This window comes from Clarias gariepinus, chromosome 20, assembly GCF_024256425.1.
Source record: "Clarias gariepinus isolate MV-2021 ecotype Netherlands chromosome 20, CGAR_prim_01v2, whole genome shotgun sequence".
In the NCBI taxonomy this organism is placed as follows: domain Eukaryota; kingdom Metazoa; phylum Chordata; class Actinopteri; order Siluriformes; family Clariidae; genus Clarias; species Clarias gariepinus.
Genome location: NC_071119.1, coordinates 15,515,306 through 15,533,452, shown reverse-complemented (window position 1 = coordinate 15,533,452; position 18,147 = coordinate 15,515,306). Strand labels below are relative to the sequence as shown.

The window sequence follows — 18,147 nt, the reverse complement described above, 5'->3', positions numbered from 1 at the left end:
TGATGCATCGTAATACCAGTTTAATACAATGATCTTAATAGCTGAAAATTAAATACAATTTTACATAAATATAAGACTTTAATCAAACAAAGTGTTGGTAATTAACTGAACACAATATAAATAGCCTAACAAATGCAATGCAGCATTTACCTTTGGCAAATATAGAGACAGTCTTGGCACAAAGGTAAAACAAAAAAAAATCCCTAAAAAAAACTAATGGCGAAACAGTCTGCGATTAAAACTTTAAACTGCATAAACGGGTCATTCTACATAAATGGTGGAAAGTGCTTTCACTTAGTTTTGCTGATGCCAAATCATTTAAATTAACATAAAAATATGTCCTATCAATCATTAAATAAATTTTCTTACTTTAATATTCAATATTTAATTGGAGCATTTTTAACACAAGGCTAAGTTCAAGAAAATGTCTAGTCACTATGATCGTAAATGGAAGTGAGATCATATATTTTTAATCTAAAGATTTTTTTTCATTAAATAAATTAGATTCACAATAACATTAATATCTTATAAAATAGGTCAAACACTAAAATCATGAAACAATAATTAATTATAATTGATTATATGAAATAAATATCAGTCAACCCAAACTATTTCATTGGTGTTACTGTTACACAAAAAAGCACTTTATTTCGAAATACATTAGTTAATTTGAATTTCAGAAGTCACTAGATGAAGAGCACTGGACAAATGTAAAAGGTATATCAGATGTCTTGCTTCATTTGTTTAGAAAGTCATGATTTATTTAGCAGTTTTATTAGGTTACTCATTTAATACTTATAACTGTAAAAAATCCTACATAAAACTGATCACATCTAATAATTAGTTGATTTTGACGAGAGTGAAAACCATGTGGTCTTACATATAGAAGTGATTTTGTAAATAGTTATGATTTTTTTCTCTCTAAATTGTCAGGAAGAGAAGTAACAAAAATAAAATATGCATAAAGCTCTACTTTTTGCGCATTCATAAAGTTTACAAGGAAATTATGGCTGTTAAAAAAGTTTTAGGTGTAAAAGAAGAAATACATTTTAGGAGACCCAAATTCCACCGTTTCTGTAGAATGACCGTACTGAGATTTGTGTTTTTTTCTGCTGCTTATTAGAATTCCTACACAATTTTTTGCTTGAGATCAGACCTTTTGTAAAGCCGAAGCTCACTCGCATAGACATTAAACAGGAACTCCAGAATCTCTCCGGGACAGAAACACGGCCATGTCCTCCTCCTCCTCCTCCTCCTCATCCTCAGTGTGCGGTGTTGCGTTAGAATTTCCACTAAATGTGTTACCTTGTTTTAATTCGAGACGTTCAGTTTAAATAAGAATTAGGAAGGAGACGTTTGTGCTGAGACAAAACACACGGGAAGTCGCTTGATCCGACGGGGGAGAAAGACGGTAACGTGGCCCTGAGTGTGTCTGAGAGGAGCGCTCTCGCAGAAGGCGCAGAAACACCGAACGGGGACGCGCTTTGATGCGGGGGCGCGGATTGTTGGTGTTGCTGCTGCTGCTGCGGGTTTCCCAGATACCCGGGCTGACTCGGTAGCAACCCGACCGGAGACGAGCTCATCCCGTACGAGTTCGTAAACCCTAAATGAGCTCCGGATGAGCCGAGGATGGGCCGCGCGAGCTCACCGCTGCCCAGCTGTTCCACTCCGGGGATTAGTGAGCCGTAACCGTGGCTCTGGTTTAGAAACCCGGATGCGTTATAAGAAGGCGGCTGTAGAGATAAAAACGGGGAGATCTGCCAGTACAGGGGATTGCTCGGCCTGTCGTTGATCCCGAACCCGAGCGGGCCGAATCGCAGCCCGCGCTTCATGGCGAGTTTGCCGCGTGATGTAGCGGAGCGCCGGCGGAGTTTCCCCGTCGTCCCGCCAATAAACACCTCGTCACTGGAAGGGTCCAACATCCAGTAGTTCCCCTTTCCAGGGTCATCGTAATGCCTCGGGACTTTGACGAAGCACTTGTTGAGGCTCAGGTTGTGCCTGATGGAGTTCTGCCACCCCTGCTTGTGCTCGCGGTAGTAAGGAAAGTTCTGCATGATGAACTCGTAGATGCCGTTCAGGGTGAGCCGCTTCTCTGGACTCTGCCGGATGGCCATCATGATCAGCGCGTTATAGCTGAACGGAGGCTTGTCGAGTTTGTTGCTTTTACCGGATTCCGCTTTATCACTCGTTCTCTCGTTTTCCGTCTTGTCTTCGAGCGGAGCACGGTCCATGTCGGTCTGATCGGGAAGTTTTTCCGAGTCGGGTCCCGATGAAAACGCGCTCTTCTCGCACAGCGCAGCGTCCCGAGCCTCGCCTTTAGACGGCAGCAGGAGACTCTTGATGCTGAATGAAGTAGACCTTTGGACCATGGTCACTTCTTTCTGATCCCCCATGCCGCTTTAAGTCGTATAAATATTTGTGGGAGTACAGATCGGATCAGGGCATCATTCTTATGAGTTAACTTGCAGCACTTGCAGAGAGGAGCTTCCAGAGGAGGCATCAGGAAAAGTGGAAACCAGTCATTAAAGGTGGACCCGCTTTATTATGGCAGCACAGGGGGAGGAGTTTGTCATTGATATTTACGTTGTTTCATCCTGCTCGATTTTCTTTAGTGAAAGGGTTGAATTAGGTAAAGTGTGCTGGACTGAAATTTAATGCGCAAAGACTTGCATCATAATCATCATGATCATCATCAACACCACAATTGTCATCATCATTATCCTCTCTCTCTCTCTCTCTCTCTCTCTCGCACACTCCACACACACAGTACTCTGTTGCTACAAATCCAAATCTACATGTACAATTAATTGCAGGTTTCGCTGTTCACATTCTATTATTTATTTATAACTTCTTTTCATGGTTATTTTTTACTCTCTTTTCTTGGAGAAGTCTAAGGCGCAAGAACTTCCTTCGGGATTAATAAAGATTTATTAACCTTTTCTTATTTTATCTTTATCTTATCTTATCTTATCTGTCATTAGCTTTTTATACACATTTTTTCACACCCTACTTTTCTTTTCATTCTGCAGAGCTGCTTGTAAAAATTATCACTGTTAAATGCACAATATAAATAAAATGGAACTGAATTTAATAGAATTAACTTATTTAAGTAACTGTTGCAGTCATGCAGATTTTAAGGTAACTATATATTATTATTCTAAACCATCGGTATACCATTTATTATTCATTAAAGAAATACACAAAAATAAGGAATGATTAAGGCTTTTTTAAAGTTTTAAAACCTCTGATTTTCTAATCTTTACAATGCTATTTTAAATATAATAGCATATTGTAAATTTATGTTGGTTTTTCTCTTCTTGATAATTATTTATTTATTTAAATAAATTCTATTTTATTTATCAATGTCACAAAGCAGCTTTACAAAATCAAAAAGAGAAAATGTTTGGGGAAATATGTATAAATCATAAGTTAGACATAATTTCATTTTATACTTGTATTTTTAAAATAAATTTTTAATTTTATAATTTCATGTTAATATTTTTATATAATTTCATAATCAGATTGTCCCTGATGAGCAAGCCGACAGTGACGGTGGCAAGAAAAACTCCCTGAGGTGGCAACAGAAAGAAATCTTGAGAGAAACCAGACTCAATAGGGAACCTATTCTAATTTGAGTGACATCAGATTGCATTTATTATGCATCATGTCAGTAGTTGTACAGTACGCATGGTTGTAAAGCATGTTCTAGTGGATGAAAGACTTTCACCAAAAGTCTCTACAACATATCCCCGCATGAAAACAGCATGGACTTATCCCTTATAGGTGCCTGAAGAGTGTTTCCATCATCACCTGCAAACATGATGATAAACATGTCTCAGTGATGACAAGCAGGTTCCTTTTATGTCAAGCCTAGCATGGCATGGTCTATCAAGGAAGTAATGGTTCTTTAAACTAAACATCATTGGGAAAACCGTGGATTGTTAGGAATGAGAAAGCAGTGTCAAAACATGTCTCTAAAAGCATGCTAAAGTATTAAATATTATGTCAAAATAGTACTCCCCTCTATATTATTGTACTTATTTTTTATCTTCAAAATGTTTTCACTGCTGTTCATGCAACATATATGGATGTGAAATATTAGCAAATTTAGGATCATAACAAAAATTTAAATGCATTTTAGGAAAGTAAAAAAATTAGCATTTCTTAAATAATGCATATATCTAAGTGCAAACATTTGTATATTTTTATTAAAATAAAATGGCAAATGGAAACTGAATATAATGTATGTTATTCTGTCTGTGAGAACCCAGCTAAAGTCATTTTATTTTATGATTCATTATTTTGTATGTAAAATCACTCTAAATGTAATTTTATGTTTCAGATCATTAAGCAAATTTCTTTTACTCATGAAACGTACAATAAAATATCTCATTGGTGTTTACCTACACACTCTGTTGTGTTTTATTCCTTATACTTAACCGCTTCATAATTTAAGGTACATGTAGACATTTGTACTTGACTACAGAACTATATACTGTAGAGACTCTGGTATGCTAGGTCTTTAATGCTATGTAAAAATGTAAAAAATAAGATTAATAGGAGAAGCAAATAAAGTGATAAAATTATCAACACATCGTTTACATACAGTAGCTTACATATAAAACCCCAAACATCGCATCACTCTTCTTTCAAACTTGGCCTAAATTTGGAAAAGTGATTCTATTTGAATCAAATTATCCTAAATTCTTATATGCAGCGGAATTTCTATTTTATACTTAATCTTTTTGTGACGAGAGTTAATGCACCTCAAGTTACTTTAGGCTGGAAAAAAATGGTTTAACATACAAATGCAACATACATGCAAACTTTGAAGAATAAGTAAACATCTGTTTTAATAGATTTGATATTCCTGCAGCGAGTATTCCCTGGTCTCTACAGTGCTAACCTACACTATAAGACAAAGAAAGTGCAAGTCTACATTAATAAAGACCTTTATACATTTATAAGCACAGAATACACATTTGGATGTACTGGCATGCTAAGTCAACGACAAAAAAAAAAAAAAACGGTCATTTGTGAAACACTGCCCCCTTCAGGAAAACATTTGTCGGTGCAGCAAGTTCATGCACTCCTTTTACACCTGGCCTTTAAACAAATAGCAGGGAATTGTTTTTAACTGATGGAATTAAGTCTTTGCTATATAAGTCAGTAAGTGATAAACTTTTAAAATGATCTCTTTAAAACTGTAAAAAAAAAATTCATTCAGTATTTGTAATTTTGTGCTGCCTAGTTAATTATGTTAGCTTAAACTGGTTTATGTTTAATTATGTTTGTAGTAAATTCACTCTAGTCAATGGCTGTGTTCACACCAACTGTAGGTAGCACACATAATTCAATTGTTGTCAGAAGCATCATCTTTGGTTAACTGACTTTAATCTGGACGTGTCTGTCCTCCCATTTATCCGGGCTTGGGACTGGCATCCAGTGGTTGTGGTTTTGGGCGCTGGCTGGGATTCGAACCCGGGCCTTCTGCATGGCAGGCGAAACACCTACCACTGAGCCACTTTTGTTTTTGCATATTTGTCACTCTTAAATAATTTAGATCATTAATCATATTTTAATATTACACAATACAACATTGCACAATAAAATTTAAATACAAAATGCAGTTTTTAAAATAATTATTTCTTTATTAAGGGAAAAAAGCTATAATCACCGTGATAACTGGCAAGGAGTCTTTCACATCATTGTGGAGGAAGTTTGGTCCACTCTTCTCGATTGTTTTAATTCGGTCAAACTGAAGGGATGTTTCTGAGCATATTTTTTTTAACCATTCAAATGTGGTGTCTTTCAGATCACTGACTTGCTGCTTACCCCAAATGCGTTTGAGCTTGACGTCACAAACTGATGGTTGTACGTTCTCATTTAGGACTTTCTAGTACAGAACCAAATTCATGGTTCAATCAATTATGGCAAGTCGTCTTGGTCCTAAAGCTGCAAAGCAGCCCTAGACCATCACACTACCACCACCATGTTTGACTGTTGGTATGATGTTCTTTAGATCAAATGCTGTGTTAGTTTTATGCCAGAAGTAGCGGGACACACACCTTCCAAAAGGTTCAACTTGTGTTTCATCAGTACACAGAATATTTGCCCAAAAGTCTTGGGGATAATCAAGATCACATTTTTGGCAAATGTGTGATGGCTTTCAACTTGGAACCCTCCAACAAATGGCATTTTTGGCCAGTCTCTATATTATTGTTGAAACATGAATACTGACCTTAACTGAGGCCTGCAGTTCTTTAGAGGTTCTTTTATGAGCTCTGCACTTTTGGAGTAATTTTGTTAGGCCAGCCTTTCCTGGTAAGGTTTACCACTGTTCCAAGTTTTCTCCATTAGTGAATAATGGCTCTCACCATGGTTTGCAGGAGTCTCAAACCCTTAAACAAACTTTGTGAACTTTGAGATACATGTCAATTACTTAGTTTCTCATCTGTTTTTGGATTTCTTTAGATTGTATTGCTTTTTGAATTATTATTTTTTTAAAGGTCTTTATTAGATAGGTTAAATTTTAGTGATTTCATGATTCAATTAGTGAACTAGTGAGGCTTCAAGTAATGAACCTTTTCTCAAATCAACCGACTGGGAAGCCTCAAAGCTTCGTGGAGCCCTTATTTGTTCATCATTACCTGGAGACATGATTTATGCCTCTGCATAAAGTCTTTGTGGAGCCTACTGGCTAATTTATGCTTCTGTCGTATAAATCAGCCTAAAGAGAACAACACACAGCAGATCCTGGACATAGATGAGGAAATCGCCAACCTTTGGCAGCTGCTTCAGTCAGACAGGGGTAAAGTTGTGACCAGACTTTATACTTTACTCAAGCAGCACAGAGCAGACACTGAAAGCTCTTTCCATCTGTCAGACAGGAGACAAACTGTAAGCTCTCTCTGCTAAATGCCAGGTCTCAGAAAATACAAGCACGGTAGGTCTAACACTCATGAATACTGAATAGTGTGTTCAACAAACACTCCTTATTTCTAAAAACAATTCCCAAGTTGAGCTCAAGATGGCATCATTTCTATGCACAAAGAAAATCTAAAATATTTGATGTAACATGAGGAGCGTTCAAGTCAAACTGTGATGACTTTAATCAAGCCCTGTGTGATGATGAGACATTTAGTCGGTGTAAAACATTTAGGTGCAATTTTTTAAATAAAGGCCATACATCCGTGAATGATCATCCTGGCCGAGAAAGCTCAGAGCCCACTGCAGTTGTTTCAATTAACATTCAGCAAGCGGAGCGCCTGAACCTTAAAAATCGTCAAATAACTTGTCACCAACTTGCAGAAGAGACGCATCTGTCTGTAGTAACTGTACACACAAGCGTTCACCAACATCACTTGCACACTACAAGAACTCAGGTATTATTTTCACGACCCCTGTACATTCCTGACCTTTCTCCTAGTGATGTCCACATGTTGGGACATTAAGGGAGTTCCTGGGAGGCCAGCATTTCCAATGTGCTGTAAATCAAGTGTCAATGTGCAAAAAATCTGTTTCCATGCAAAAAATCTTAATTTTGAAATTTTACCAGAAAAACTGGTAAAAAACAAAACAAAAACAAAAACAATCATGGAATACAAATTGGTACACACTCTTCACCTATCTATTAGCTTAATAATCAGTTCATTTATTTTATTCACCCTATGGTTTATTATTATTATTATTATTATTATTATTATTATTATTATTATTGTTGTTATTATTATTGTTATTATTATTGTTGTTATTATTATTATTAATAAAATATATATATATATATATCAAAAAAGGTTTTACCTTTTTCCCCTATAGATCATGTTGAGACAGTTGCATGCAATTCTATTTTCATGAAAAGCTTACACAAACAAAATTAAATATTGAAATTGCATATGCATATAATAAATGCAGTGATGCAGTAGAAGCAATCATGGTGATTTGGTTCAAAAGTTCTCTGTAGCACTAATTGACTTTAACAACTTTCGAGTGTATCAAGTGCCTATTGAATAAATACCTAAATCACCTAAAAGCTGGTATACTCAGAAACTGCTCAGTGAGATGTCATCTGTCCCTTGAAACCCTTAATAAATGAAAAATATGATAAACATAAAAGCAAGGACAAAAGTTCTGATGTTCTATTTTTTGTTTCTCTTTGCAACAAAGTTTCTACAATAGATGCACTGATCCAAACAACAGCCTTTATATTCTATGACTATTCTTTGTTCAAATGAATAAAATAATAATACAATAGGATCTGATTGCTGTTTTAACAGAGGGACTTGCTCTTTAAATATGTTTAGTGATCCAGTCCAAGGCCTGAAGTAACTTGATCCAGAGTCTTCCCAAGTGCAGCTTAGCATACACAATGTCTGGTGAAACTGGCTCTAGTGACAGCGATCTCTGCTCTGTGGATTTTGAGATTTTTGGCTATGTCCAGGGTACTGACTGATATTTATTTTTGCTAATAATGGCTGTTTCTTGATTTGTACAGCTCAAGATTTTAATCTTGTACTCGGTTTACATATAAACATTCGTGACCTTTGCTTAGATAAAAATGGATCACTGTTATGTGACTGCTTATACCACCTAGAAAAAAAGGGGTAAATTAAGTTTATAGACTTGTACAGGTTTATATCCAGGCTGGTTTGCATGACATTATAGTGATTCATGGCAGGTGGCACATTATTATTGTAAATAATAGTTTTATAAACTTTGTATCATGTAATTGAAAGTTGCTTAAGTTGTGTGCTTCTTACAGGTTTACATGATCTTGACTCTTTACTCTAAGTCTTTGTTTTTTTATTTTTGGTACAGGTGTCTGCTTTCGAATGGTAAGTAAATCTCAGTAGAATAAAAAAAATTATTGTGTCAATTCATGTAGACATATTGCTAGTGTAAGTATTATATTGCTCATTGCTGTTTTAAAACAGGGTCTGTAGCAGGGCTGCCAACCCATGTTACCCGAGAACTAAGCATGGGAACGCTGCTTAGTCCCAGATTATTAACCGCAACCCACTGTTCAGAGAGGTTTCTAATAGTAGTCAAGTATCACAAGCATTTATTAATGGAATCTTAAAAAATATAGGTAATTTAACAGCAGAATGAAAGGAAATGTATTTTCATTGACATTCCCATCTGGAATTTCATAAAATCCACATAGCAACATGTAATTATACACCTGAAATACTGTACCATAGCAACAGTTAAGCAACCACCAGGAATACCATAGCAACCTCAAAGAAACAGCTAAGCAATCACCTGGTGTCCACTACTTAAAAATACGTACAGGGGTTGGAGGTTTCATGGCTAAATTTTACCGGCCTGGTGGACAATCTTCATTGACTGCACATTCCACCAGTAAGAGCAGAGTGTGAAGGTTTAATTAGCAGAGTAATAGCACAGTTTTGCTTAAAATAATATGGGTGACATATCAAGACAGCAAGTGTTTGTAATGTATCAAGAACCATGGTATCCAGGGTAATGTCAGCATACCACCAAGAAGGATGAACCACATACAACAGGTGTAACTGTGGGCGCCAGAGGAATCTGTCTGAAAGGGACATCATCATACAGGTTTCCAGGTGCTAACCTGGATTGTATCCAAAAAACATAAAACCACAGCTGCCCAACTCACTGCAGAATTACATGTGCACCTCAGCTCTCCTGTTTCCACCAAAACTGTTCATTAAATGCTCTACAGAGTCAATGTACATGGCCGGGCTGCTATAGCCAAACCTTTGGTCACACGTGCCAATGCCAAACGTCGGTTTCAATGGGCCAACAGTAAAAATCTTGGGCTGTGGACAATGTGAAACATGTATTGTTCTCTGATAAGTCCACCTTCACTGTCTTTCCCACACCCAGGAGAGTTAGGGTGTGGAGAAGCCCCAAAGAAGCGTACCACCCAGACTGCTGCATGCCCAGAGTGAAGCATGGGGGAGGATAAGTGACGGTTTGGGCTGCAATATCATGACATTCCCAAAGCCCAATACTTGTGCCAGACAGGCGTGTTACTGCCAAGGACTACTGAACCATTCTGGAGGACGATGTGCACCCAATGGTTTAAACATTGTATCCTGAAAGCAGTGCAGTGTATCAAGATGATAATGCACCAATACACACAGCAAGACTGGTTTGATGAACATGAAAGTGAAGTTTCTCCCATGGCCTGCACAGTCACAAGATCTAAATATTATTGAGCCACTTTGGGGTGTTTTGGAGGAGCGAGTGAGGAATTGTTTTTCTTCACCAGAATCACGTGGTGACCTGGCCACTATTCTGCAAGAAGAATGGTTTAAAATCCCTCTGGCGACTGTGCAGGACTTGTATCTGACATTCCCAAGAAGAATTGATGCTGTATTGGCCGCACAAGGAGGCCCTACACCATACTAATGAATTATTGTGGTCTAATACCAGGCGTTTCAGCTTCATTATCCAACCCCTGTACTTAATCACTTGGTATATCATAGAAACCTTATAGCATCAGTCAAGATGTAAATATCCTCCTGGAATATCATAGCAACTACATACCAACATGTAATTATCCACCTGGAATACTACTGTAAGTAGCAACAGCCAAGCAACCAACTGGAATATCATACCAACTACAGTACTTAACAAGTAATTTATCACTCGATATACCATAGCAACCTCATAACAACAGCCAAGTGACCACATGAAACACCATAGCAACCACATAGCAACATGTAATCAGCCACCTGGAATACCATAGCAGCTACAAAGCAACACACAAGTAACCACTTTGAATACCATGCAACCCAATAGCATCATATAAGTAACTGTCTGGAGTACCATAGCCACTACTTAACAACATGTAATTAGCCACCTGGAATACCATAGCAATTACATAGCAACACACAAGTAACCACATGGAATACCATAGCAACCACTCTGCAGCATCTAATTAGCTACCATAGAAATCAAGTAGCAACACATAAGTTACCACCTGAAATAGTAATAGCAACCACATAGCTCACAAGTAACTGCTTGGAATACTTTAACACCCACATAGCTATGAGAAATAAGACACCTGGAATACCATAGCAACCACATAGCTACATGTAATTAGCAACCCTAAATACCACATTAGCACTAACCACATATAACAGTAACCACATAGCAACCACATAGCAACCACATAGCTACATGTAATTAGCAACCCTAAACACCACATTAGCACTAACTACATATACTGTAACAGTAACCACATAGCAACATGTAATTAGCAACCCTAAATACCACATTAGCACTAACCACATATAACAGTAACCACATAGCAACCACATAGCTACATGTAATTAGCAACCCTAAATACCACATTAGCACTACCCACATACCGTATAATAGTAACCACATAGCAACCACATAGCTACATGTAATTAGCAACCCTAAATACATTAGCACTAACTACATATACTGTAACAGTAACCACATAGCAACATGTAATTAGCAACCCTAAATACCACATTAGCACTACCCACATACCGTATAATAGTAACCACATAGCAACCACATAGCTACATGTAATTAGCAACCCTAAATACCACATTAGCACTAACCACATACTGTATAACAGTAACCACATGGCAACCACATAGCAACATGTAATTAGCAACCCTAAATACCACATTAGCACTAACCACATACTGTATAATAGTAACCACATAGCAACCACATAGCTACATGTAATTAGCAACCCTAAATACCACATTAGCAGTAACCATATAACAGTAATTACATAGCAACACACAAGTAACCACCTGAAATACCATAGCAACCATATACTAGCAAAATGGCCAAACTGGTTTAAAAGGAATAAAAATAAATAAATAAAAAACTCAACTTTTGTTTTAACTGAAAATTTTGTCGGTCGACTTCAGGTGACAGCAGCCACTGCAAACCCTGGTTTAATATTTAATATTTCACATGACAATACATTTATGATTATAATAAAAACCTGTCTGTGTGACTCTTTCTGTGTCTCAGTACTCAGAGAGGAAGGGTCTCAGTCTTGGTGTGGTTGGCTGGGTGAAGAACACAAACAAAGGGACAGTGGTGGGACAGGTACAGGGACCACGTCATTTGGTCAATGAAATGTAAGTTCTATATATGCAGTATAATATACAGTACAAAGACTACCATGTATGCCTGATTAGATTATTATCGGGTCTTAAGTAGCACATATTTAACTTAATTTGAGATTATTCAATTCAACCCAGTTCATTCTTTGTATTGCACTTGAACATTGTCGAGTCAGCAAGAGTTTCTGGATGTAAATTAAAAAATGTTTATCCTTAATGAGCAAGCTGGAAGTGACAGTGGCAAGGAACAAACTTTGAGAGAAACCAGACTCGAAAGGGAGCTAATGCTTATTGGGGTGATACCAGATAGTGAGAATATAAATAAACTTACTCTATTTGGCAGATACCCATACCCAGTGCAAATTACATTTATTGCACTATACACTATACACCTAACACCTTAACCACTAACCCAGCTCTGCCACTATAACACAACCCTTTTTATAACTGCTCTGAGGTGCAAACAGGAAATTAATCCCATACTATCTTTATGTTATAAAGTGGAATCGTTCTCAATTATCAAATGAACATTTAAGCAGACTGTTTCGGGCCATTTTAGGCAGCAGATAGTGGTATCCAATCAGAAGTGACGGCAACAAGATGCATCAGACAGGTCTCTATATATACTGTCTGGCCAAAAATGTCACACACTCTAAGATTTCATTCAGTGACCTTTATCTTTGATTACAGCACACAATGTGGTGATCAGTTCATGTGTGAAAATGATTCCTTATGCTCACAGAACCACATTTTCACAATTTGAATCCTGGGATGTGCTTACGGCATCAGGGAAGAAAGTCTCTATTGATGTATTAACCTGGTCATTCAGTACATTCAGATCATTAGCTGACAGGATGCAAACCATAAATGCATGAAAGTTACTTTAGTATTTGTAATTGTATTATTTTATAAGGTACATATGCAAGTCTGTCCTCTACACAGGCATGTGCATATACATTGTTCTACCTGCAAGAATATAAGAAAACTGTAATAGGTGTAAATGTCAATAGTTATTTCATAACCATTCCATATTTCTGAAAGCTTAATAATAATGAAAAAATGATACAAATAAAAAAAAATGTCTGTATTATTTCAAGCTAAATTAAATGTCTTTTTTTTTTAATGTAAATTAAACATCTCCTTACAAAACGTTCATGACGTCTTATGCCTTGCAAACGATCTCTTATTTACCAGTGACCAGTGGTGCTTGAATTCCTAGTTCAGTCTTTTTTTTCTCACAGTTGATTTTGGCCTGTGTCACGCCAGGCTACAATCAGTATACCTTTGTATATTATTCAGTGCAATACTGGCTTATGTCTCATATTAGTTGATGTATACATTGGTCTCCATTTTACCCAACTGAATTTCGAGCTATTTTACCAAATAGGGTTCCATTATTGTTCATTTGTAAGTTATTTAAAAAATAATACATAATGCTAACTTTTGGAGTGGATGAGTCAAAATTATAATATGTAAATATGAGACCACAATGTCCAACATTTTTTTCCAAATACCAGCAGATGGCTTAAAGACACACCTTGCTATTCATTATACTGACAGGGTCACTTTGTGTGCTTATTTCATTTCTGCCTTTCTTGAGGCTTCTGGTGGAACTTTTCAGGATGCAGCCCACTGCTCAACTGGACTACTTTAGCTATTTTTCCCAGAGGCCCTGTGACCCACATCGGGCAGCAAATATGCCTAAAATAGCAAGAGAAGAGAATAACTAACAAATAAAAAAAAGATATATATTTGTCCAACACTAAAAGTACTACCAAGTACTAAAATGTTTTTTTTTTTTGTTTTTTTTTTTTTTTACAGTTAAATCAATTTGCCAACAGCCATGTTTATTAACCTCATTGGTTGTTGATGGTCAGAGTATTTAGACCTTTGGCGGACACATTTATTCAGAGAGACTCACATTTGGACTCATTATACATCTAAGGTTTAAGGGCCTTGGTCAAAGGCCCAACAGCAGGGGATTGGTGGGGCTGTGGTTTGAACCTAGAACCTTCCAAACAACAGTCCAACACCTTAATCACTGAGCTACTTCTTATATTGAGTGACACTAAATCATTAGCCAATTAAAAGGCGTGTGCACTGACTGACAGATTTAAGACTTGCCTTTTTGTCCTGAACTCATCTTGGTCAGTGTACATGATGTAATGTTTTATTTGGACTCTAGATGGCATAGAGAGAAAAAAAAAGGGTTCTGAGTGCTGCAACCCATCTTCACTGAATCACATTCCACTTTCTCTTAGTCATATCCATGCAACGGGGTTAGGTTGGATAGGTTGGTTAGGTTGGATTGGGATCCAAGAACTTCACTGCCAATAGGTGACCAATCAAATCTATTAGTATTGACATTTTAAACACTTATTTAAAACATTTAAACCATTCAAAGTGCATGCTATTGGAAAGGCGTACAGAATACCTCTTGTATTGGTCTATCACCGATGTCGCAACAACCTCAAATGAGATATACCAGCATATATATTTCTTTTTTAGGCAAGACTGAAATGTGAGTTTAGGAAACAGATATTCAGCATACTTAAAAGAGGTGAAGGGTTAAGTGATTGATCTAAAGGATACAATGACAGTCTAGAAGTTCTGGGATTTAAAACCCAAAGGTTCTCTAGCATTATCAACTGGGCTACCATTGCATCCTTAACAACTTACAGCAAATGTCTTTCACTTAAATTCCTTTTTTTTTTTTTGCTCTTCTCCACAGGAAGATATGGCTGAGTAAAGTAGGTAGCCCCGGCAGCCGCATCGCTCGGGCTGTGTTCAAAAATGAGAAGAACATCCCCAAGCTGGAAATATCTGGCTTCTCTACCCGATTCTGATGTACAAACCAAACCACCATTTCTGTTACTAGCATGCATCACTCTGTAAAGCCATTAGTATTAATTTCACAATATATGATCAGCCACTATATTATGATATTCAAGAAATCAATCTGTTAAGAAAACACATTTTTAAATTGCTCTTGTGCTCAAAACATTATAAACCTATATTATTTAAAAAAAAAAAAAAATTTTATTGTGGCCTTCAGTGCATAATGTTTTATACTAATGTGTGTGTGTGTGTGTGGTGGTGGGGGTGGGGGGGGGGGGGGGGGGCTGTGGTTGTGTTCATATATGGGATTGAAAACATTCTTAATTGCATCTACACTAGATATAGCATCTAAATATAAATCCTTTCAAACCCTGAAAAAAAATTTAGACATTGAACAAAAATTCTTCAGTTTATATAAGAAAATGAATAGAAGAAAAGAATGTTCAGTAATATTAATAGTGATAAATAGTAGTATAAGTTAATAGTGTGTTGCTGCAATAGGATGCTGCTTGATGCTGTGCGATCTCGCTTTAATGTGTGTTTGTGTTTACCCAAGTTCATCATGTAATAATATCAGTTTATTCATTCAGTCATTCGTTCATTCATTCTTTTATTTATTCTTTTTTTCCCCTTTTTGACTGGTGGGAAAAATCCAGCGCTATTTTGAATAACATGAACTAGCATACAGTTCTACTATGAGTTTATTTATAAAAATCTACAATCTACATTGGAATTGTGGCACTTAAGACTATAAAATGAGGTTGTATAAGACTAATTGGACTATAAGCTGGCTAAGGGAAGTTTTATACCATTGGCTGGTCCTATTATGCATCTTAATCCTAGTACTGATATACAAGTATTTTTATTGCATATTTTATTGCATATTTATTTCTTTTCCCAGAAATAAACAATTGATCTGAAAAGCCAAAATATACTCCATGAATTAATACTACAAGATGCACAAATATGTTTGTGTTTCTTCTGATTCGCTACATACTCACATGTTTCTGCATACATTTTAAGCTTTACTTTAGCTATTTCAAGGGGCAGATTGAGAAAATTAGAGTTACAGGATGTGTAGTTATTAATTTATTTAGACAAATGAATACACATAGGGATTCAAAAGACACAGTCTATTTGGTTGTGTGAAAAATTTTTTTTGTTGACATAACATGAATATTGAGGGCAGTAAGTAATTTTGTAACAAAAATGTAATAAAAAATTCACAGTGTACAGTATTTTCGGTTGAAGTACTTTGCTAGGTTTGCATATGGACCGTGGTACATACAGCGCAAATAACACTCACTCACAGTGAAGGAAGGCCTATTTGAACAATAACAATAAATAAAAAAAAACAATGTAATAAATGAAAAAAAAAATACAATAAATGAAAAAAAAAAACAGCGCAATAAAATGAAAATGTAAAGCTTACAGGATCTAGTATTCCCAGGCGGTCTCCATCCAAGTACTAACCAGGTACTAACCCGAGCCTGCTTAGCTTCCAAGATCAGATGAGATCAGGTACTCTCAAACTGGTAGGGCAGTATGAAAAAGCTCGTTTGAAGGGAGGCCTATTTGAACAATAACAATACAATAATAATAATAAGAAGAAGAAAAACAATATGAGAAATAAAACTGAAAAGCTTACAGCACCTGGTATTCCCACTCAGCCTCCCATCCAAGTACTAACCAGGCCCGAGCCTGCTTTCCTTTCAACATCAGACGAGATCAGGCACTCTCAGACCGGTATGGCCGTAAGCGAAAGCTGGTTTGAAGGCAGGCTTATTTGAACAATAACAATGCAGTATTGAATAAAATAAATAAATCTTAAAAAATAAACATAAGAACAATACAACCTAAACACTTACATCATGAGCAATTCCTGGGCAGTCTCTCATTCAAGTACTAATCAGGCCCAAAACTGCTTAGTTTCCAGTATCGGACATGTTCAGGCGCTGTCAGACTTGTTATTGCCATAAGTGAAATCTGGTCTAAAGGAAGGCCTATTTGCATAATAACAATGTAGTCATAATAAAAGAAAAAAACGATAATATGCAGAAAACTGAAAAGCTTACAGCACCTGATATTCCCAGGTGGTCTCCCATCCAAGTACTATAACCAATCAGGAGCCTGATCAGCTTCAGAGATCAGACAAGCTCATCAGACTTGTTTGGTTTGAAATTAATAATAATAATAATAATAATAATAATCATAATAATAATAATTAATAAACTCTTCCATTTTATAAGACATAAAATAACAGAGCACATGGATGTTTGTGTGCCCATACAGTCACAGACACATTCATACAATTAATATTTATAAAAATCTACAATCTACATTGGTTTTGTCGCATGTGAGACAATAAAATTAGGTTATTACAGTAAGACTGTAACCTCTGTATGTGAAGTTTTATACAATCATTTTACATTACATTTATGGTATTTGGCAGATGCCATTTTTATGTCTTTATACATCTGAGGGTTAAGGGTTTTGCTCAAAAGCCCAACAATGACAACTTGGGGTTTGTACCTGGAACCTCCTTATAAGTCGTCAAACACCTTAACCACTGATCTACCCCTAACTCCAATCAGCTAATCCTTTCATCTCAATCCTAGTACTGATATAGAAGTATTTTTGTTTCATACAGTATTTTATATCATGAGTTCCATAAAAGTAAAATAAGACCCGATAACATACAGCATGAGATTTACAAAGCCAAAATATATTCCATAAACTAATACAACAAGATGCACAAATATTTTTGTTTCCTTTCATTTGCTACAAGACCGGCATGGTGATGTGGTTAGCACTGTCGCCTTGCACCTCCAGGGTTCGATTCCTGTCTCTGTGTACATGGAGTTGCATGTTCTCCCTGTGCTTGGTGGGTTTCCTCCCACAGTCCAAAGACGTGCAGATTAGGTTAATTGGCATTCCCAAATTGTGTGTGTGCCCTGTGATGGATTGGCACCCTGTCCATGGTGTACCCCACCTTGTGCCCTAAGTCTCCTGGGATAGGCTACAGGCCCCCCTGTGACCCCGAATACATAATAAAGTGGTATAAACGATGAGTCAGTAAGTAATTTGCTAAAAACTTGCATGTTTTTCTCCACAAATGTGTATTTTAAGCCTCACTTTAGATTTTTGAGTGTGCAGAGTGAGCCAAGAGCACTTTGAAGAAAGTCTGAAAATCAGGAAAAGTACA

General features: G+C 36.6%; 2 protein-coding genes and 1 pseudogene across 2 annotated transcripts; 1 reads left to right on the top strand and 2 right to left on the bottom strand.

Annotated features, from left to right (window-relative positions):
• Window positions 1–657: 657 nt before the first annotated feature.
• On the bottom strand, window positions 658–2,444 carry foxg1d (forkhead box G1d). Its single transcript, XM_053480257.1, has one exon. It carries the CDS (start codon window positions 2,391–2,393, stop codon window positions 1,326–1,328), a length of 1,068 nt encoding a protein of 355 aa, XP_053336232.1. The 5' UTR covers window positions 2,394–2,444; the 3' UTR covers window positions 658–1,325.
• A 5,915-nt stretch (window positions 2,445–8,359) lies between these two features.
• LOC128508771 (acylphosphatase-2-like) lies at window positions 8,360–15,092 on the top strand. The gene is made up of 4 exons (XM_053480245.1): window positions 8,360–8,441; window positions 8,818–8,834; window positions 12,010–12,119; window positions 14,836–15,092. Exons 1-4 carry the CDS (start codon window positions 8,369–8,371, stop codon window positions 14,948–14,950), a joined length of 315 nt encoding a protein of 104 aa, XP_053336220.1. The 5' UTR covers window positions 8,360–8,368; the 3' UTR covers window positions 14,951–15,092.
• Window positions 15,093–16,583: 1,491 nt separating this feature from the next.
• Window positions 16,584–16,702, bottom strand: LOC128508888 (uncharacterized; annotated as a pseudogene).
• Window positions 16,703–18,147: the final 1,445 nt, after the last annotated feature.

Excerpts from the sequence above, each read along its gene's own strand:
- foxg1d (XM_053480257.1), bottom strand. The coding sequence starts at position 2,393 with ATGGGGGATCAGAAAGAAGTGACCATGGTCCAAAGGTCTACTTCATTC.
- LOC128508771 (XM_053480245.1), top strand. The coding sequence starts at position 8,369 with ATGTCTGGTGAAACTGGCTCTAGTGACAGCGATCTCTGCTCTGTGGAT. Across the intron at positions 12,120-14,835 it reads CGTCATTTGGTCAATGAAAT|GAAGATATGGCTGAGTAAAG; the intron begins GTAAGTTCTATA and ends TCTTCTCCACAG.